Raw genomic sequence first — 20957 nt, forward strand, 5'->3', positions numbered from 1 at the left:
GTCAAATTTGTCGAACAGTGAGCACAACTGTGTTCCATATTAGCCACATAAACAAGTTCTAAACTAAAAAGAGTGAAAACACAGAATGAAGGCTAGTAACTGTTGCAACTAGGCTACATTTTTATCTGGACATGAGCCTTGCACATTCCAGTGCTTCTTTGTTGGATTTCACCATAGATCACAGCTGTCAGTGTGAAATCCGGGGGTTGTGGGAGGTTTATGGGAAACTTGATGGATGTGATCTCCTAGTAACGAAGTCAAAAAGCATTCCTGAAGGGGGCTTACAGGGGGTTGACTTTATAAAGCTATCCAGCGCATGGGGCCTTATTCTGCGCGCTCTTGAAGGCTGAAATCAAAAGACCGGGGCAGCAGTTAGACAGCGATGGCATCTTTAGGGCTGCAGATTCTGGGAGTCGCACTTGCAGTTCTCGGCTGGATTGGAAACATCCTTATTTGCATCCTACCCATGTGGAAAGTATCAGCGTTCATCGGCAACAATATAGTGGTGGCGCAGACCATCTGGGAAGGACTCTGGATGACGTGCGTAGTGCAGAGCACGGGGCAGATGCAGTGTAAAGTCTATGACTCTCTCCTAGCTTTGCCTCCGGACCTACAGGCTTCCCGGGCCATGGTGGTCATTGCTATTCTGGTCTCTCTGTTCGGCGTGCTACTGTCGGTTGTCGGGGGTAAATGCACCACCTGCATTGGGGATCAAGTCGCCAAGGCCCGGGTCGTTATCTCCGCGGGTGTTTTCTTCATCGTGAGTGGGTCATTGTGCCTAGTCACGGTGTGCCTGCCTGCCAATGCTATCATAAAGGACTTCTACAACCCCATGATCCCAGACGTGCAAAGGAGAGAGCTCGGTGCGTCCCTGTATATAGGATGGGGTGCATCCGCAATGCTGCTTATCGGAGGCGCGCTTCTGTGCTGTCAATGCCCATCGAAGGGGGACCGTTATGGAGCAAAGTACACTGCACCGAAGTCCACTGCGTCAGGGAAAGAATTTGTGTGATTTTCTCTTTGTCTTAATTTTTTACGAATTGATAAATCATGTTTTAAATGTTTTGCATCCCATGTGAATGTTATGCGAAATGTTTTTTTTCACTAGCCGTAACATTTTCTGAAAAAAACTGAGCTAGTTCTGTTTTTCTTTTCTCTGGAATCTTAGTTTTGGGCAACAGTAGCACTTCAGACAACTTAAACACTTAGGCGCTTGTGTTAACCATCGTTTATTTTTATACTAAATAAAGCCTATGATCAGCCTTTTATAAGAACATCGTTTTCTATGTGTTCCTTATACAGTGAAAATACCGTATGGACAGAGTTGTCAATCTCAAAAACATGAGTAAGCCACATAACATTTTATATGGTAAGCACATTAAGGCAAGCACGAACATGTTTGGTGACAACAAAGGTTGTGATGGCAAGCAAGTTACCTGACCGACCGCAAATATCATATTTGCATAACAGATGCGCACTGTGGAGACTAAATGCATTTCTCGGCAACATGTTTCCATGCGACGGACTGTGTTGTCTCAGAATGTGACATCTGTTTTATTCAAGGCAGAGACTTGAAATTATAGTTTGGTCACTTGGCTTAACTGAGTCAAGAGCCCAACGGTTAAGAAAACTTCTTCTGAAGAAGAGCAACTTTCTTTTTTCAACTGAATAACAGAAACACAACTTCAGCCCAAATAGTTTGCAGAATAAAACATCTACAATAGCAAAAGCCTAGACGTGTTCACCATTATTTATTGACATTCCAATCAAACAGCAGATTCGTGCAGAAAATACATGTATTGGCAAATATCTTCAGTATACCAGGAACATGAAAAGGATTCATTCACACGATTTAGTTAGGCCTATCATGATTATTTTTCACAGTAAATTTGAGAAAACCCTAATTGTTTTAATCGAAAGTGTGATTATTTAAGAGCATATATTTGGGTTAGTTGGTATATTTCATAAGTCACATCCTATTTGTCAAACAATGCATTTCATGGGTTGGAACAGTTGGAACAGTCAAATCATTAACTGCAAATCTACAACATCCCCCACTATTAATCAATGAGTGGCACATCAAATACTGTTGTGCACTTTGAGAAGAACTTTATGAGCAGTGCAGTTAGTACATGTACCTCTCCACAGATTACATTGAACATGCCAGGATCTGTAATCCATATAGACTCACTCAAACATAGTTCATGGGAAAGGAGGCTGCTCTAACCGGGGCAAATTTGGTTCCTCCGTATGTTTGGTTTTCCTTGGGGGGGCAGGTCTGGCATAGCAGCCCCCCTCCCAGCAGCAGGAGTTCTGCGGACCCCCACCCTATATAGAGCGCTGCGCCCAGCTCTCTCCTCTGAGCCTCTATCAACAAAGGGTTGTAGAAGTCTCGAATGACCGCGTGGGCAGACCATGACACGGGGATGATGATGAGGAAAGCACCGATGATGAAGATGACCCCGGAGACAATACAGGCTTTGGCTTTGGTGCTCTCGTCCTCTATACAATTGGTGCACTTCCCTCCGGCGATAGCCATCAAGACTCCAAACACTCCAACCATCACTGAGATGATAACCATGGCTCTGGCTGCCTGAAGGTCCTGAGGCAGGGCCAACATGGAGTCGTATATCTTACACTGCATCTGGCCTGTGCTCTGGACCACACAGTTCATCCACAGACCTTCCCAGATCACCTGGGCGGTGACTATGTTGGCTCCTACGAAGGCAGTGACTCTCCACATTGGCATGGCGCAGGTGATGATGGTGCCCAGCCAGCCGACCAAGGCTAGAAGGACACCCATGATCTGAAGGCCCTGGGATGCCATGCTGATCCTTGCTGTTGCTGCTCAGAGACGAGTAAATTGTTTAGGGCACCTGCTCGTTTCTCCACCTCACAGACAATTATGAACAATCGTGTTTGTGGACCGAGTAGACTTCAGTCAAGACAACTTCTGAAGTTTTCTCAGTCTCTCACACAGACAACAGATGGAGGCTGGCGTTTGTTCCTTTTCCGTCAGACTGGACTGATAGAGGTTATTCCTCCTGGGTTGGGATCCTGAGGGTTTGTGGCTGAGATATCTTGTTATAGAGCTGCAGACTTTTGAGGGTGGGGTTTCTGTACTCCTAAACAAAGAGGGGAAAGCTGATATTGGCAGGGGCGGTTCTACATGGGGGCCTACAGGGGCCAGTGCCCCTATAAACATTTCCCTGGGCCCCCCTGTGGCCCCCCTGAGCTGACCCCCTTTTTTTTTTTACACATTTTTTTTCTTTCTAGGTGTCATCATTAATTAACCCTGTAAGACCCCTTGTTGTAAAATTACAATGTCACCTTTAGCTCTTTAATATTTTTTATTTTTTTTTTAAGACCAAATGTATCCAATAGCATTGCAATGCAAGACAATAGGACCCATTGGTTATGTAAATGTGGTTGTTCAAAAAAAATATTATATGCAAATGTTTTTTTTGGAGAGCTAAAGGTGATGTTGAAATTGTAAATCGGGTCTTACAGGGTTTTTAAAGGAGGAAGGGACATTGCAGCCCTTTTTGCCCCAGTAAATAAAAAAGTGAGAGAAACATATCAAGGTATTGAGAGAGCTGAGGAGCTGGAAGAGTGAGAGCCAGAACCGATGATATGATTTTAATGTAAAGCTAAATTTTGTATTTAATGTTTAAATATCATTTGTTTCCGTTTTTTTATGTGCCCCTCTGAATAAACACTGCCCCCCCCCCCCCCCCCCCCCCCCCCCCCCCCCCCCCCCCCCCCCCCCCCTTGGCCCCCGCAGTAAAATGTGTCTAGAACCGCCACTGGACATTGAATATGCCTTTTTTTCTCTCTCGGGTTATTGTTCGCTGTGGCATAAACTGAGAGAATATCAACATTGTTCTCTGACTTAGGGTTCTGCTCAGGGTCTATTAGAAACACCCGCACACACAGCACAAGTGCAAAAACAGAACACAAACACATACAATGCTGCTTAAAAGGCATCAAAAACATACATCTCATTAGCCTATGGAACTCTATGTTAGCACAAACGGAGGTTAATAGTTAGAAGCGTCAGCTGTACCATTTTTGTGCTGCAGGGGGCAAAATACGACAACTAAGGAGCTAACCTCATTTGAGCACCTTAACGTGTGCACGTGTTCAGGGGCAGGCCTGCTTTTGCTCCTACCTGTTCAGTTCAAATAATGGAAACACCCCCCCGGGGCCAAGTGAATCAGTGAATGTCAGAGAATTTGTGTTGTTGTGGATTTTAGTCTTAGTAGGCCTACACCCTACCTGTTTTGAGACAAATAACAAGTTCCCCACAGTGAAAAGAAAAGGAACAGACACAGTAAACCTTAATTAGTTGCATTCTTGCATGGTTGCTCATTCCAATCCTTTTATAGTTGTTTAAATAAACGGTTGAGATTGACAGTTGACACTGAGCGTAATTTCAGTAGTGTTGATTTCACTAGTATACTTCGGGCCAGTTCATGTTCTGTATAAGTGGCCTATAAATCGTCATCTACATGACGGTGAATCCCACACATCCCGATTGTCCAACCGACATAAGGCTTCTTAACAATGGACATCTGTACGGGTCAGTAACTTTGTTTTAATTTATTTAGTTTGCGTCTTTTGCAATGTTTTGTTGAATATTTTTTGTTCACACTGTGTGAACACATATAGTATCTGCCACAGCCAAATGAAAGGTGTGTACAACATTTCAAACCAACCATAAACAAATGTCTAATTTACTGCATTTACATTCTACATAACAGCAACTATATGCTGTCTCCAGTATGCAATATGGTGCAATTCAAAACACCTCTATTGGTCATCGTTTTGTACCCAAACCGGTTTGAAGCCAAGAAACGAGCCGTTGCTCCAGTGCACTGCCACACCTAGACCTGATCTGGAAGAAAAGAAAATTGATCCCTCTCAAGTTCTCATGCACTTATGGCAAACAGGGCCTTGGTTTCTTATAAAATCCTATTACACGACAGTATCTGGTCATGTTGATACAGTTGGGGATTCGATTCTCTTACTAAACAATCTCAAAGAATTGATATTCATAAACATTTTCAAATGGAATCACAAACGCATCCACATATAAAAATAAAAAGTATTTATTAATTAATAGTTGTGTGTTGTAAAAAGAAAACAGTCCTCATAAGGTAAGATTACACATTTAGGATAAACAGTGAAAAGTACAAAACACAGAAACATGTATTTACATACACACCATACAAAATGTCAAATATAATAATATACCAGTACATAACTGAAGACAAAACATTCGGTTCTTTTTTTTCAGGCGTGGCTTCTGTAACTTTAACTCAACCCACAAACTCAGAGTTTTTCATTGCAAAGCTCCTCTAAAAAACACATCCCCCTATCAAGCAGTGTTGGGTTTGACGGCCTCAATACACAGTTCTGCCTGATCTCAGCTGTACACAAAGACAGACCTCAGTAGTCTTGATCCGTTCACACATAGTCCTTTCCAGATGCAGGTGCTGAGCTCTCAGACCTGGGTCCTGCCCTGGGAGCCGCCTTATATCTGGCGTTGTAGGACTTATCCTCTTTGGGAGGGCAGTTGCAGCACAGCAGGCCCCCTCCGATGAGCATGAGCGCGGCGGCCCCCCACCCAATGTAGAGCGCGGCCCCGAGCTCTCTCTTCTGGGAGCTGACCAGGAGCGGGTTGTAGAAGTCCTGGATGACGGTGTTGGCTGTCCAGCAGACGGGGATCAGACAGAGCACCCCGGCCACAATGAACGTCACCCCGGAGGCCACGCCCACTTTAGCCTTGGACGCCTCGTCCTCAACGCAGTTGGTGCACTTCCCTCCGGCCACGGACAGCAGGATGCCCATGATGCCCACCACGATGGAGAGGATGGTCAGGGCTCTCGCCGCCTGGAGGTCAGAGCTGAGGGCCAGCATGGAGTCGTAGATTTTGCACTGCATCTGGCCTGTGCTCTGCACCACACAGTTCATCCAGATACCTTCCCAGATGGTCTGCGAGGTGACAATGTTGCTGCCGATGAAGGCTGAGACTCGCCACATGGGCATGGCGCACACTACTATGGCTCCAATCCAGCCTATGAGCCCCAGGGCTGTACCCAGCATCTGCATCCCAGCGGACACCATCTTAGATTAGTTGTTGTTTCTTTGTTTTAGTTCAAATCAAGTCCAGTCGGTCTGTGTCCTTTATCTTCTCTCTCTTTCTCTCTTGTGACGTAGGCCTGGCAGTTCTTTGTCTCCCACACTCTGAGCAGAAACTTTGTACTTTTGTGGATGTGCTTGCTTCTCTTGTCTGTCTACAAATGGGGGAGGACTAATAGAGCAGGTACTTATGGCCTCTTCTGATAAGGGGAGGGACTTTGAGGAAAAACACCTCACCATCACCAACCTGCTAGTCAAGTATCACCCCTCCCTGCCTCTGCCTCTGCCTCCTTCTCGCTCACCCTCCCCCACCTGTCACCCTCAGTCATATTATTCATGAACAGGACAAGGCATTTTCACGTACTTTTTAGCTTTTGTAACACATCGAATGAGTACGTTCTCCTTTCAGATAAACAATGTTTTTTCATAATGTAATTTATAAAGGTAACGTTACTCTCCTCTTTAATCTACCTCTCCCTGCCCCTCCCCCATCTGGTTTGTCCCAGTTGGGGGGAGGGGGTTGGAGGGTTGGGGGTTAGACTAGCAGAAACTGTCTTCCAAATTCCAGTGACTCAGACGACTACCATATCATGCCAAATATGGTCACTTCCTTTGTGATGTCATGTGTCGCACTTTTGTCACAGTGATGCACAATTTCCCTATGCTCATTAGGGACTGTATTAGAATAATGGTTACACATGCTTGTGGAATATTATCAATCAAAACCCAGCAAAATAAAAGTTGAAAACCTAGATTTTTTGTGACAGGACAGATACAATGTAGTATGTTATCCACAGTTTTATGCAAAGAGACTGGATAACAAAATATTTTAGCCAATGTTTAACTAAAGGTCCATGTTGAGAGCGATCATGGCCACCTTCAAAATGGAGCTGATGAAAGAGAGGAAGTATCTATATTATTGAACCTTATCTGGTCTTTTAAAAGAACAATGACCATTGTTAGTTTGTTCTTTGGTCATTAGCATCTATCTTCAGAGAGAAGATTATGTTATACCCAGGTATACTTAGTGAAAGTAAAAACAAATATATTTGTCATGGAAACTTTTGTTATGTTAGCTGCAAAACACATCTCAGTTTCTTCTGCTTTGATCTGACAACTGTTATGTAATTGTTTTGCCTTTTTGGCCCATTGTAGAGTACACCAACTGCTTTCTGTATGAAAGTCATAATAACGTTTTTTCATAAGCACAAAGTAAACTGAGGCCTTAGCTTTGTGACAGGTGTTATAGGATGTGTCATATTCTCTAAACAAAGCAGCTGTACTCCTGTAGTTTCTGTGGCCAGTGGTGAGGTGGCTGACTCACAATATCTTCATCCAGCTGGTAGCTGAGATGGGCCAAGTAGTAGAGGCAATCAACAAGATATGGATGAGGTAAAGGGCACTACCCTGTCAAAAGAACATCCCAGAAATTATCCTCCCCATGAACCGTATCCACTTGAAGCAGTGAAACATAGTAACGGTTGTTCCAGAAACGCCCACATTCACTGGACATTCTGAGCTCACTGCTGGTAAAAATTCAGATTGGCAAATCTGAGTTGTTACAGAGGACTGAAACCTTTCTATCTATGGTTTAAACAATATTGGCTCTAAACAAGCTGAGAGCAAAGTATAACATATTTCATCGGAACGTTAAATACGATTATTAGAGAGAGTACTAGATTTCAACAATTACTTGACAATTTGACAATTACTTTTCTCACATTATTCAATGGAACCTCTGTTCCAAGGACGCTCTAAATCATTGTAACAAAGATCTAATCGGAGAGGACTGTTCCCACAGAGACTTGGTTCCTACTTTGGTTGTAGGTTAGACACATGCACCTGACTAAACCAGTCAAACCTGTTCCTCAGTGGGTGTCTCCACACTATTGAAGCAGTAGTCACACCTCACTACAGAACCTGAGAAGACAGGTACTATGTGGGATTTTTGAATTTAGCCGTTATTTTATTATCATAATTTAAACAACCCATCCCAACGAGATCTGTGGTAGTCTGACGAGTCAAAGAGGAGGAAATGGGCTTTTGAATACTTCTATTCATAGTTCTATCCAACTATTGGCCCACTGACAGCCACAAAAGACTCACAGAGTACAAATACAATTTGTTCACTTTAAGGAGAAGAGAGAGAGAGAAATACAGGTTAGCTTGAGAGTGAATGCATCCTTTGTGTGTGTTCTGAAGGACAGTTGTAGTCAGATTGTGAGAACAGAACAGAACAGACAGGGTTTGTTGACCAGAGAGGTAAACAGGCAACGACCCCTTGCTGGGTCAGATAGTGGGAGGTCTGGTCCCTCGGACAGTCTACTCACTTCTAAAGTTAACCTTTCAAGTCTAAATCTGACAAAACAGGAAGACTTTGAAGTATCTGCAGTTCTCTCATGTATCCAAAGGGAGGCAGCATCTTACTGATTTGTCAATTTGTTTTAAAATGTTTGAGTTGGCCAACATGAGAACATTATATTGTGAGTGCTCTGTTTCTCTCAGTCTCTTAGATGTATGGTGTGTGTGTGTATGTAAGTGCAGCTGTTTGTATGTGTGTTTGTAATACTCAGGCATTGACATCTGTTGGTTTCAGACTATGCTCAAAGAAGGAAATGTGAATATATGTTCTGAAATGAACCCCAGTCAAGTAATCTTGCTTGACTGCTCATAACTATGAATGGTTTGAGCATATGGCTTCAAGAACCAAAGGAAGCAAAGGATGTTTGAGTTTTATCAGTTATCAAAAACTCTTCTTAATAAAGCCTTAGCACAAATGTGCAAACTGCTGGAGAAACGTGCACGTCACATCCAGTTAGCCATGGCAACAAAAAAGTTACACAGCTTGCACAAAGGCAGCATTTGTAGAGGCCCCAAGGCTAGGTCCACATGAGGGATGGGGGGGTTTTCAAGGCTTTGCCAAGTCCAGTCAGTGGGTGAGACTTTGAGGCACTTTTATGTGTCCATAAATCTTATGGGAACATAAAATACAAGTCCTCCATTTCAACGGATATCTCATAGTTCGTGGGGCACCTAGAATGGATCTGCCAACCAGTGGTCTGACCTACTAAAGATAGCTACAGGAACATGCTAGCTGCTCAAAGATAACTTGTATGAAATAACAAAGTTTAATGCAAATATATAGTAAGCATGCATAGTTTGTTGGCAAGCCAAGTTTGAAAATCCAAAATTCATGAAGGAAAATAATTCCCTTGAACCCAATTTATTTTTACTCTCTTGTAAAGTTCATCTGGTCTCTCTAAATTTAGGTTTATGATGCCATACCTTTTATGTGTGCTCTTCTTTAAAAGGACATTGGCTGCACTCTGAACTCACAGGGAAGTATACGTGCAAACAGATGTAATGTGAAAGAATGCCGATAATCTATCTGCTAACTCAACTGAAACTTGTTAATCAACCGCCTGTGTGTACCAGTTCAGTCTGTCTCCTGAAACCTCATAAAGGACTTTGCAAACACGTTGAAATTGTCCTGGTCGATCAATAAATGGATACAACATTGATAATGAGAAGGTGCAGCACTTTTCCTGCGGCTATCTTTATTTCTGAGTTAAACAGTAAAATAACAACTTTCGTCTTATTTTCAGATGTGAAATATATAAATATAATGTATATTTTATTTTGAAGAGGGTTAAAAACCCACATCTTATTTTATTGGGCAAACAATTAGGGGAATTGATCATATTCTATTAGGCTTAACTGATTGAAACCTATCCAAACCACATTCAGTATCTGAGATGATCAATTATTAATAACATGTTATGTTTACATTATTAAATAGTTTGTTTGCTTGTCCATTGCTGTGTCAAAATGTGATAACGTGCATGTGCAAATAAGATAAGAAGTGCATTGGATTTGAAGTATGATAGCGCAGGTTTTTTTTTGCTTCACTGGACATGGAAGACCAAAACAACTATTTTGATAGCCAGTTGGTCAGCATTTTGGGTCGTCATAAATCAAATTTCTTTGTATTTGGGTAGGTATTTACTGTACAATTTGTGCTTGTCTCTGGACAAGCAGTGCTTAGGGCCTCCAGACAAAAACTTTATGTTCTCTCTGCTCTAGGTATTAGGCCAACAGAGTTGCCATAATAATAATTATGCCAACAGTCATAACTCATTGGATAGTTAGCTGTTCCAATTTTGACCTGCCTAAACATCGGTATAAATGTAACACTCAGTCACTCCTCCCACCAGCCCTCACCCCTCCTCCACACCCCACCCGTCCATTTCTCAACACCCACCCCTCCGCCTCTTCACCCCTTTCCGCTCCACCCTTCACTTCTTCAAACACTAATCTCGACCTTGATAGAAACAACTACACAAAGTCACCCTTGAATTAGATACATGAGATCTGAACAAAGTACATATTTTTGAGAAGAGAGATTCCACTTATGTTTAAATAGGTTATGTACAAAATACAGTAGAAACTGATTAAGGTGAGGATGTGTATTGGTTTGATTTCAACCAGTCCATGTGTTACCACAGGCCCCAGCACACAGAACGTGACCGGCCTCCACCGGAGACCATTTGTATCTCCTCAGAATGCATGTGAAACTAACCTTGAACTGAACATTTCATCTCTGCAAACTACAGTTTCCCTTAAAAAGTCAGTTACCTACTTTTATACACAAACACCCATGTACACATTAACTCATTCTATCTGTGAGCACCACCCCCCCACCTCTGCTCCTCACATGGTTACCAATCAACCACACAACAAGCTCTGCCTTAGCCATTCATTACCCTGCAACACCAATATAAAGGAGGGAGCCTGACTGTGCTACTATGAACCTAACAGTAAACCATAAAACCTTTTTCATATGAGAGATTCACACCCATTTCTCTGTCTCGCTATCGCTCTCTTAAACACACACACACTTAAACACTTAAACACACGCTGGCAACAAATGAGGACGATGCCCAGGACACACCTGATTGGCCTACTGCAGCGTCTGATGTCATCCCTTGTAGGTGGGCATGACGACTTAGCAATAGAAAGCATAAAGATAAGAGTGAAAAGGAAAATCTACAAGTGAGCACGAACACACAGGGAGTCCGACAACACTGTCAAGCGAAGTGCTACACTGTACAAGAAGAGAAGGGAAAGAGATAGATGTGAGGAGGGGCGTGCGGACAAGAAACTGACAGAGAACAGGTTCGAGTGAGAGAAGGAAGGACGCTTATCCGGAGTGGGAAGCCGAAAAAGGACAGGAAAGGATCATCGAGGAGACCAGAGAACAACAAGGAAGAGGTGCTGCTGACCCAGAGGCCGAGAGAAGAGAAGTAGCAGGCCATCCTGAGAGCCGTGCGTGAGAGTGTGCCATGGCGTCGTTCGCTCTGGAGCTGGTCGGTGTCCTCCTGTCGGTGCTGGGCTGGGTGCTGAGCGTGGTCAGCTGCGCTCTGCCAATGTGGCGGGTTTCCGCTTTCATAGGGGCCAACATTGTCACCGCTCAGGTCTACTGGGAGGGTCTGTGGATGAGTTGCGTGGTCCAGAGTACGGGCCAGATGCAGTGTAAGATCTACGACTCCATGTTGGCCTTGCCCCAGGACCTGCAGGCAGCCAGAGCTCTCTCGGTGGTCTCCATCATTGTGGGGGTGTTGGCTCTCTTGGTTGCCATGGTGGCGGCCAAGTGCACCAACTGTATTGAGGAGGAAGGTATGAAAGCCAGGGTGATGTTGGCCTCCGGCGTTGCCTTCATTCTGGCCGCTCTGTCTCAACTGGTCCCTGTGTCCTGGTCTGCCCACACCATCATCAGCGAGTTCTACAGCCCCATCATTCACTCGTCGCAGAAAATGGAGATCGGCGCCGCATTGTATTTGGGGTGGGCAGCAGCCGCATTGCTACTGGTCGGGGGGTCCATCCTCTGTTGCAGTTGTCCTCCCCAGGAGGATAAACCCACCAGATACACCAAACCCCCCCAGAGTCAAATGGCATATTCCGGAGTTGCCAGGTCAGTGGCCCCCAGCTCATACAACAGGAGAGACTATGTGTGAGAAGGTCTCCCATTGGACAGGATGGGGATAAGCAGAAGGGCCAAGCAGAGATCACAGTACGCATTTGGGCTGAACTAAGAATAGAAAAAGGCAGGTTTCTACCTCCAATGACCAGAGGAATAGGACAGGATACTAACCAAAAACTCTGAATCAGGTTTACTCTCATTCACAGTCTGTTTAACTGCCCTTTTAAATGAGAAACATGTTTTATTTCATGCTTTGTGAAATATAATATTTTTTTGTGCCATATACATGAATATATGAGCAGCCCTGTGTGACACATATGCAATACTTTTAATTGAAATGTAGTTGATCAATTGAATGTATCTTAAAACTGAGGCCTTTTATGGTGCTGTATATATGGTGTATCATTTAGTTTATTTTGTGCATCATTCTTATGCAGCTACTTGACGCACTCCGACACAATTCACTTTGTAAAAAAAGACAGCGTATTATTGTGTCTAAACAGTTTTCAAAGTCTGCTTCTTTTTTCTTTTTTTTTTTACAATGGACAACACTAATTGCTTTGATGTATTTTGGTGCATCCTTGTAAGGTCAGACTGTAGGTGAAGCATACCAATAATATGAGGGGCAAAGTGCATCTGACCAGAACTGTTTGGTTTGGGAGTATCAGTTTGTTGTAGATAACAAATCAGTTTTACTACCAGGTGTAACGTTTTATTTCAAAGTTTGAACTGTATTAACATTGCTTTGATGACGTTTGCTTTTCACTATATTGTCATTGTATAATACTGCATATACCTGATTTCCAGAGTTTTAGATGATGTATGCAACTTAAAAAAAATGTACCATTGATGGATTAAAATAGTGTCTGATCAGTGTTTATAATAAACATTTAAAATACACGTGTAATTGTCATGTAATTAATTAATGTTGTTTTCCCCCAAAAAGTCCATTCTGCTTACACTAGCTTGTTTACAGTATATACACTGTATAACTGTATATATAGTATATATACAGTGTATTGAAAAATACTATCTTATGACATTTTACTTTCTAGATGACATAACATGACACAAAAATACCCTTCAAATTGACACTGACAGACAAGGGCTTGGAAATAAAACACATTTAGGAAACCTGGTTTAGCACACAGAAGCTATCAACATCAGAGGCTGGAAAAATCTGCAGAATTACAGCATAATTATGAAAAATGGTTTGCCCATTGAATACTGTTGTAGTTAATTAGTGGAATTGTTTTCTCCTATTTTCATGACATACATAGGGTTAGGGTTCCTGAGGAACTCAAACAGCTGAAGTAAAAAAAAGTAAAGCAGAACAGCTGAACAGAATGGAAGGAAAACAAAGATTTTGATCCATCAATTCTACACATTTGCATACAGAGCTGCACCGTTTCGGTGGTGGGTAGATTTCCAGTTGGTATTACGTCAGAGGATTATTTCTGTGAACAAAATAAAGACAGGAAAAGTTGTTATTCGTATTGAGTAGAAAGTTCTGGGGTCATTTGAGATTAGGGCCTGCTGGTCACAGCTCAATCTGTCCGATGACAGATTGGCTGGTATGGATGCTGATAGCATCTTCCTCATTTGAAATGTCAAGCAGCTCCTCTGTGGTTGGGCAGGTGCACGGTCTCTGTATGGTCTTCATCTCAGGAGGAAAGGGTTTCAAAGACGTCATTAATTTGTCCCTGTTAGGAATCTCTCTGAAAACCCCCAATTGTATTAGTACCATTACTGATAAAGCAGTACCCTGAAGTGTGGATCTGAACCGCACTTACTTAATTAGTTTACTAAGTTACAGTTTTAAGGGCCATCTCACAGTTATTATGGATATTCATAACCTAAGGGGCTTGTGTATGTGCACATTTTAACAGGTAGGATGCGACCGAAACTGAGCTGATTGAATAGTCTGTGTGCTGAAGGAGTCAGAGCGACATGTGAGCTCTGGTCATATTTGCACTGGGAGCAGTTATTCAGGTTTTCCTTCACCAATCCCTTATTAAAGATCCTGATTACCAGGAAGCATAGGTCCAAACAAACTTCCTTACGACCACAAGAAAATGGGTCTCGGTCTAAGGTTCATGGATGTGTCCATGAAACTTATAACAGTTTGTGTGTGTGTGTGACAGGTAGTCAACGACCCAACTATGTAGAAAGGGCTACAAACTGTTGACCATATCACAGTGGCCTGCTCTTAAAGCTTCTGTTTGTCTCTTGTTTCTTGCTAGGGGCATGCAAGAAGGAGGGGGCATGGGGGCTCTCTGGTTTACAGCCTCTGGGAGTGAACAAAGCCTCTCCATCCCCATCATTGTTTGCCGGGGGGTGGGAGTGTGCTAAGGTGCAACCCTGAACTTAGCAGGTGGTGTCAGAAACTGAACACAGGTGTGTATGTATAGTAAGGGAACTGCTGTACATCAGGTTACGTGAAGGCTGCAGTTCCTATACTAAACATATCAGTGTCCAGTTGTAGACCCTTACCTGCTAAGCTCAGTCTCCCTCTGTTCCTGGTTGAAATCATCATAGCGTCATGTCATCAGTGAAACTCAACCTCCCTCCTCCTCTCCTCCCCTTTCACCCCATCCCCCTACTTCCCTTAACCCTGTAAGCCATCGTGGGCAGGTGTTGTTTTGTGAAGATCCACAAGATACCTGTTCTGACATCATCATCGGGGAACTCCTCCCTCGCCTCCCATGGCAATAAAGGATCTTTGTTTCTGTGGCAGCATCACCGAGCAACACCACTCCCTACTTAGACATCGGGAAGAAGGAAACAATACTAGACCTCAGGGTGAAAAAAGCTGGTACAAAATCCAATCTAAATTCACATTTCAGTTTATTAAAAGCTGGTGAAGGAAACACAACCATCCACACAGGATGTCGATGGGCTTGGAGATTGTGGGCATCGCCCTGGGAGTCATAGGATTCATCATTGCCATCGTAGTCTGTGCCCTGCCTATGTGGAGGGTCACAGCCTTCATTGGATCCAACATCATCACCGCCCAAGTGATCTGGGAAGGCCTGTGGATGAACTGTGTGACCCAGAGTACAGGCCAGATGCAGTGTAAGATCTATGACTCCATGCTGGCCTTGCCCCAGGACCTGCAGGCAGCCAGAGCCATGACCGTCGTCTCCATCATCCTCGGGGTTCTTGGGGTCCTCATCTCCATAGTCGGGGCCAAGTGTACCAACTGCATCGAAGACGAGGCCTCCAAAGCTAAAGTGATGATCATCTCTGGGATTTTCTTCATCCTGGCCGGGATCCTGATCCTCATTCCTGTTTCCTGGTCAGCCAGCTCTGTCATCCGTGACTTCTACAACCCCCTCCTGATCGACGGCCAGAGAAGGGAGCTGGGGGCGTCTCTCTACATCGGCTGGGGGTCCGCCGCCCTGCTCCTGATTGGGGGGGCCCTGCTGTGCACGTCCTGCCCTCCCAGTGAGAAGAGGTACAAACCCCCTCGGATGGGCTACTCTGCCCCCCGCACCGTGAGCGGGGGAGCGGTGGGATACGACAGAAAGGACTACGTCTGAAGGAAAGGCAGCTTCACCCCCACCAGCGTGATGTTGGGATGGAGAGAAGATGCGGAGAAGATGGAAACAAAGGCATTTCTGTACTGCACATGCATTTGCTGTCTGAGAAGACGTACAGGGCTGAAAGGTCCTGACTAGACTCCGATATGAAGGGATGAGTATTGTGTTAATTGCTTGGCTTTTCCTTGGGAGTGCATGCATGTTCATTGTCAATGTTGTAGTGTCAAATGCTATACATTTGTTTTAGTAGAAGCTGTTAATGCAAAGGCTTCTTGTAAGGCTCTGGATAAGAGCGTCTGCTAAATGACTAAATGTAAATGTATAATCATAAGGATTGTACTGTAATTCAACTCTATTGTGAAACACAGAGAAGAAAAAAGAAAAAAGCTTTTGTTGCTTTAGTTAAGCCTTCAACCTTTAGTTTTATGTACATATGAGAAGAAACTATTGCTACCCTAAAGTTGTATTAAGTCATGACATATGTTTGAGCTTCTTTTGTGCCGTTAGTAGCTTTTGGCGGGATGGTATGATGTTTCACACATGTTTTCAGTTAAAACTCTGCTGTCTTGCTGATAATGGCAAGGAAGCACCACTTTTTATTTTTTTTACATGGATTTGGTTATGTGATTGTGTGCGTATACATGTGTGTGTATGTGTGTGTGTGTACCTGCACCCGTTTGTGTACTTTGCATGTATTTGGTTGTATGTATTTGGTTAGGATATATTTTGCAGGGACAGAAACTGAAGATGATAAGCCTCAGGTCGTGACATTGTAGATGCCTCTTCCTCTTTGCAGTTTCACTGTTCTACTTAGGACCTGGCTGCAGTATGTGCTGTGTGAAGCACTGAATGTGTTGTTATGGTGATGGTATTGTTTTACTTTCTGTTGTTTTTACTTTTAAATGCAATTGTGGTTTACTGTCTGTGAAGCACATTTTCCTGTTTTTTTTGTGATACATTTTCCTGTAAATTGTGTTGGGCTTTTGTGCACCATAAGTTGTGAATAGATGACTACTGCAATTGTGTAGTAATGTGTTGCTACAGTAATTTGAGAAATTTAGGGGGTAGTCCAGACCTCTCACAAACAATGGAACCAAAGGAGTTGTTTGGTAATGAGGAGTGGTAGTTACAATAGTACCTCACAGGTGCATTTGATTATGTATGGTTGTCTTTGTATGACGTGCGTGTCTTTGTAGGATGTGTGTATCTGTGTGTGGGTTTGTTTGTGTGTGTGTGTGTGTGCGTGTGTGTGGTGTATTTCTATGGTATGTGTATGTGGGCATGTGTGTGTCATTGCATTTTATGTTACACATTCACACTTTTAATGTACAAAAGCAAAATGAACACTTGACTATTTATTGGATTACTACCATTTCAATTCCTCTCCTTTTCAATACTTTTGTTATGGTTTGGTATTCAATAGTTCACAATTCAGTTGTCTTTATTTCAAGCCAGATCACAATAAAGATTTAAAGGTCAATGCTTTTGTTAGTGTGAAGTGTTTTCTGATTATGTGGAGTGTTTGGATGGGATGTGGGTTGTTCTGAGAAAGCATCCATATTTAGATCTGGCTTGGATTTTCAGTCAAGACAACAAAAACCAGTAACATTCAAAACAAAGTACAGTATTGGCAGTTCAACGTCTACATGACAGTAAATATGGAGGAGTTACATACAAACACTACAGCATAGAAGCTTGGTTTGGAAGGAATACAAGAATGCACATGAATGACTGAATAATCTGATAACAGGATGTAAAAGAATATGTACACACATGCACGTCATGCACACATTTCCTCAGAAATATTTTGTAGAAGTGATACCGCTTCAGAGTATCTCCTTTGTGTTCTGATGAGTCATTTCGTTTAAACTTCCCTATGTAAAGCAGAGCGTGAGGAAATAACATTTACTGTACATAGAAAGTACATTTACATTACATTTAGTAATTTAGCAGACACTCTTATCCTGAGCGACATACAGTAAGTACAGGGACATTCTCCCCGAGGCAAGTAGGGTGAAATGCCTTGCCCAAGGATACAACGTCATTACACAAGGCCAGGAATCGGACCGGCAACCTTCTGATTAATAGCCCGATTCCCTAACCGCTCAGCCATCTGACCCCGAATTACTACACAGATGAAGTCAAATAATGGTGTACGGTGTACAAGATGTTTTGTCCCTCACAGGTTTCTCTGGGGTAATGGCTGTGGCTTCATTGACTTACTTAACCACATGAGTTCAGGTAGGGGTTGTTTCCGAAACTGGCATTACCAGAAAGCCATGTCCATGTAAATTCAATATTGGTAGAGATAGCTCCAGGGAACATGTTCTACTGCCTCATATTCATCGGGAAATACCTCAGAGAGGAACCTTATCTTCCAATTACACTCCTTCACTTTAATTCTACACACACACACACTGGCCTCAAGCTTGTTCTTAATATATTCCTTTCCTGTGTTCATGAATGTCAGTCGCCATGGGTTGCAATGGAACACACACGGTCACCATGGGAGCCCTGTTACAGGGACTGCCACACCTTTATCTTACAGTAAACCTGAGGGGGTCATAGAGGCTCTCCTCCCTCTACGGGAGAAAGGGATGAGAAACGGAAACTGTGACACATCCCACTTGATGTGTTTTTCACTGTTTTCTGTATACTTATTAATCACCACAGCATTATACTCAGAAAAACTGAATTGGAAAGTGATTGGACACATTATCTTTGCCATTAGTTAAACAAATATATAATTGAAAGAAAAATACATTTTCTCACAAGTTCCCTTTGGCTGGCCTGACGGATTTCACAATAAGAAGGTGCTCAATAGTAGGCAAAGTCCAACAAGCCACTGATATGGACACTAGTCTAATAATCCAATGACCCGCATTCAACTAAGGCCACCAGAGAATTGTTTACTTCTACGATTGTGTGGTTGTGAGATGCCAACACCTCAGGTGTCTTACAACTGTAAACGTGTCAGATATGAGATCACAATCTGTCATTAATGAAAGCAAGATGGCTTATCTTAGGTAACATCTTCTCATAGTGGTTGTGATGAAGAGAAGCCTCACTGTTCAACTAAAGATCTTCAGATAGAGGTCTAATCAGTCACACTCCTGGCAGTCATACATTACTGTACTAACATGGATGTAGTAGCTTACAAAAACAGATAAGTACACAAACACACACCCATAAAGTGGTATGTACTTCTGGACTGAACTTGTGAGATAACATTTAACAATCTCAAGAGAGATTCTGTCTGACCCTAAACTAAACCATACAGAAGATTTATTCAAACCAACTAATGTGTTTGTTTGCATACTACTGCAAAAGTTTTTGATCCATCAGAAAGAGACCAGATAGGACTCTTACAGGTTATTCTCAGCTCTCAAGAGCACACAACAAGGAAGGACTGGCAGGGCCGGCCCAAGCCTTTATAGGGCCTTAAGTAGAATTAATTTGGGAGCCCCTCTGAGTCGCTTTTTATAAAAAACAAAAAATAATTACATTAAACTGTAATTTAATGTGCTCTTGGGGGCCCTTTGGTAGCCACGGGGGCCCTAAGCAGCCGCTTAGTTTGCTTATGCCTTAGGCCGGCCCTGAGGACTGGCATTGAAAGCAAGTCTGCAGTGTTGGATACTAATGCTTCACACTGACACACTGATTTTCCATGGACATGAGAACTGTCCTCTTCCTATCCCACCACCGTGTAATCACTTCCTTATCAGGTTGTCCCAAGAGATTTGAGCTTTTTTATGACTAAATGAGACATTCACAATAATAATAGATAAATATAACTGCAAGCAGTAATGGCGGATTCCTCCAAACATTGCGAACCATTGAAAAATGTATATTCTTGACAAATTGGAACTGTATAGAAAAATCTATGCTGCAGAATTACCAATGGGATACCAAATCTGAAATATAATACCATCAAGATCCACAAGGGCCTTTATTTCAACCCAAGGAGTGAAGGGCGGGGGCTTGGTTAGCCTATCCATTCCAGAAAGCCTTTGTGCTTTAGGGCGTGGAATGTAGCGCCACCTATGGGTAATGGTGGGACAGTTGTGGTGTGGTAATTACCCTTGGTCTATACTTTCAAAAAAGCTCGACCAGAGCATACCCCCCGCTCTCAGGTTACCGAGCTTCAGCTCAGTCATGATGCTGGGATGAATGTAGGCCTATATGTAGAGACCAGGGAGACAGACACACCGGCCAGCTGCCCTGATGGGTCCGTGGTAGATCATTAATGCGGATTGTATCCTACAACGCTCGTGGCCTCCGAGTAGGACATACTGCTGCTGATAGATCAAGACGTTTGGTGGTGGACACATTGCTGGACGAGAGTGACATTGTCTGCCTTCAAGAAACCTGGATGGCCAAGCAAGATCTGGACAAATTGAACTCCCTACACAAGAACTTTCATGGTGCTGGAGAGTCCACTACCGATCTCAGCATGAGAATGGTTTGTGGGAGGATAGCTGGTGGTGTAGCTATACTGTGGAACATAAAATATGACCCAACGGTAAAGGTGGTGTGGCTTAACGTTGACTGGGCTATTGGGTTGGAGTTTAATCACAATGAAAATAAATTGACTATTGTAAATGTGTACACACCATATGAATCCTCTGACCATGAGGATGAATTTCAGAACAGGTTAGCTTTTATTCAGTCCTTCATAGAGGACAATAGTTCATGTTGTGTCTATGTCATGGGTGATTTTAATGCTGACATGTCAGATAAGCGTTTATTCGCACAACATCTGCAGCAGTTCTGTAATGAAACTAAATTAATTATATCAAGCGTTATTGCCTGATACAAGTTTTACCTATATAAGTGAAACGTGGCACACAACTTCCTGGCTAGACCATATTGTAACCACAGCCGATGCTCATGACTCACTGGAAAGTATAGAGATGTGTTATGGGCCGGCCACCACTGATCACATACCAGTTGCTATGCTGCTAAATGTTGAGAGTGTACCCTTGTTGCTGGCCCCCCAAGAAAACTGGACTGGTCAAAATTGACCAAAGAGGTTATGCACAGATATTCTCTATTAACTGACAGCTTACATAGTGATGTTGCATTTTCTAGGGATGCCCTAATGTGCACGAATATGAACTGCAAGGATAAACATCATGCTGAAAAGCTCTGTGCCATGTATGATGATATTGTCAAATGTCTTTATGCTTCCAGTGAACCTTTTATTAATCACAAGAGTAAGGTCCCTAACGCACGGCCTGTCTGGAATGAGTTTGTGTCTGAGCAACATGCTGCTGCTAGAGAAGCCTTTA

The 20957-nt window shown here is 43.0% G+C and overlaps 4 protein-coding genes across 4 annotated transcripts; 2 read left to right on the plus strand and 2 right to left on the minus strand.

The window, feature by feature from the left end:
* The first annotated feature begins 295 nt into the window (after window positions 1-295).
* Window positions 296-1592, plus strand: cldn29 (claudin 29). The gene has a single exon (XM_047020324.1). It carries the CDS (start codon window positions 383-385, stop codon window positions 1010-1012), a length of 630 nt encoding a protein of 209 aa, XP_046876280.1. The 5' UTR covers window positions 296-382; the 3' UTR covers window positions 1013-1592.
* Window positions 1593-1872: 280 nt separating this feature from the next.
* On the minus strand, window positions 1873-2929 carry LOC124467847 (claudin-4). Its single transcript, XM_047020323.1, has one exon. It carries the CDS (start codon window positions 2825-2827, stop codon window positions 2192-2194), a length of 636 nt encoding a protein of 211 aa, XP_046876279.1. The 5' UTR covers window positions 2828-2929; the 3' UTR covers window positions 1873-2191.
* Window positions 2930-5095: 2166 nt separating this feature from the next.
* LOC124467846 (claudin-4-like) lies at window positions 5096-6321 on the minus strand. The gene has a single exon (XM_047020322.1). It carries the CDS (start codon window positions 6127-6129, stop codon window positions 5470-5472), a length of 660 nt encoding a protein of 219 aa, XP_046876278.1. The 5' UTR covers window positions 6130-6321; the 3' UTR covers window positions 5096-5469.
* A 4872-nt stretch (window positions 6322-11193) lies between these two features.
* LOC124467916 (claudin-3-like) lies at window positions 11194-17146 on the plus strand. The gene is made up of 2 exons (XM_047020427.1): window positions 11194-11977; window positions 15012-17146. Exons 1-2 carry the CDS (start codon window positions 11487-11489, stop codon window positions 15664-15666), a joined length of 1146 nt encoding a protein of 381 aa, XP_046876383.1. The 5' UTR covers window positions 11194-11486; the 3' UTR covers window positions 15667-17146.
* The last annotated feature ends 3811 nt before the right edge of the window (window positions 17147-20957 follow it).

The sequence above is a fragment of the Hypomesus transpacificus genome, chromosome 5, assembly GCF_021917145.1.
Source record: "Hypomesus transpacificus isolate Combined female chromosome 5, fHypTra1, whole genome shotgun sequence".
NCBI classification, from domain to species: Eukaryota; Metazoa; Chordata; class Actinopteri; order Osmeriformes; family Osmeridae; genus Hypomesus; species Hypomesus transpacificus.

What these genes read in the sequence shown, in the direction of transcription:
- cldn29 (XM_047020324.1), top strand. Translation starts at nt 383, where the DNA reads ATGGCATCTTTAGGGCTGCAGATTCTGGGAGTCGCACTTGCAGTTCTC.
- LOC124467847 (XM_047020323.1), bottom strand. Translation starts at nt 2,827, where the DNA reads ATGGCATCCCAGGGCCTTCAGATCATGGGTGTCCTTCTAGCCTTGGTC.
- LOC124467846 (XM_047020322.1), bottom strand. Translation starts at nt 6,129, where the DNA reads ATGGTGTCCGCTGGGATGCAGATGCTGGGTACAGCCCTGGGGCTCATA.
- LOC124467916 (XM_047020427.1), top strand. Translation starts at nt 11,487, where the DNA reads ATGGCGTCGTTCGCTCTGGAGCTGGTCGGTGTCCTCCTGTCGGTGCTG. An exon ending in ATGGAGATCGGCGCCGCATT is followed by an intron (nt 11,978 to 15,011) that starts GTATTTGGGGTG and finishes CCATCCACACAG; the next exon opens with GATGTCGATGGGCTTGGAGA.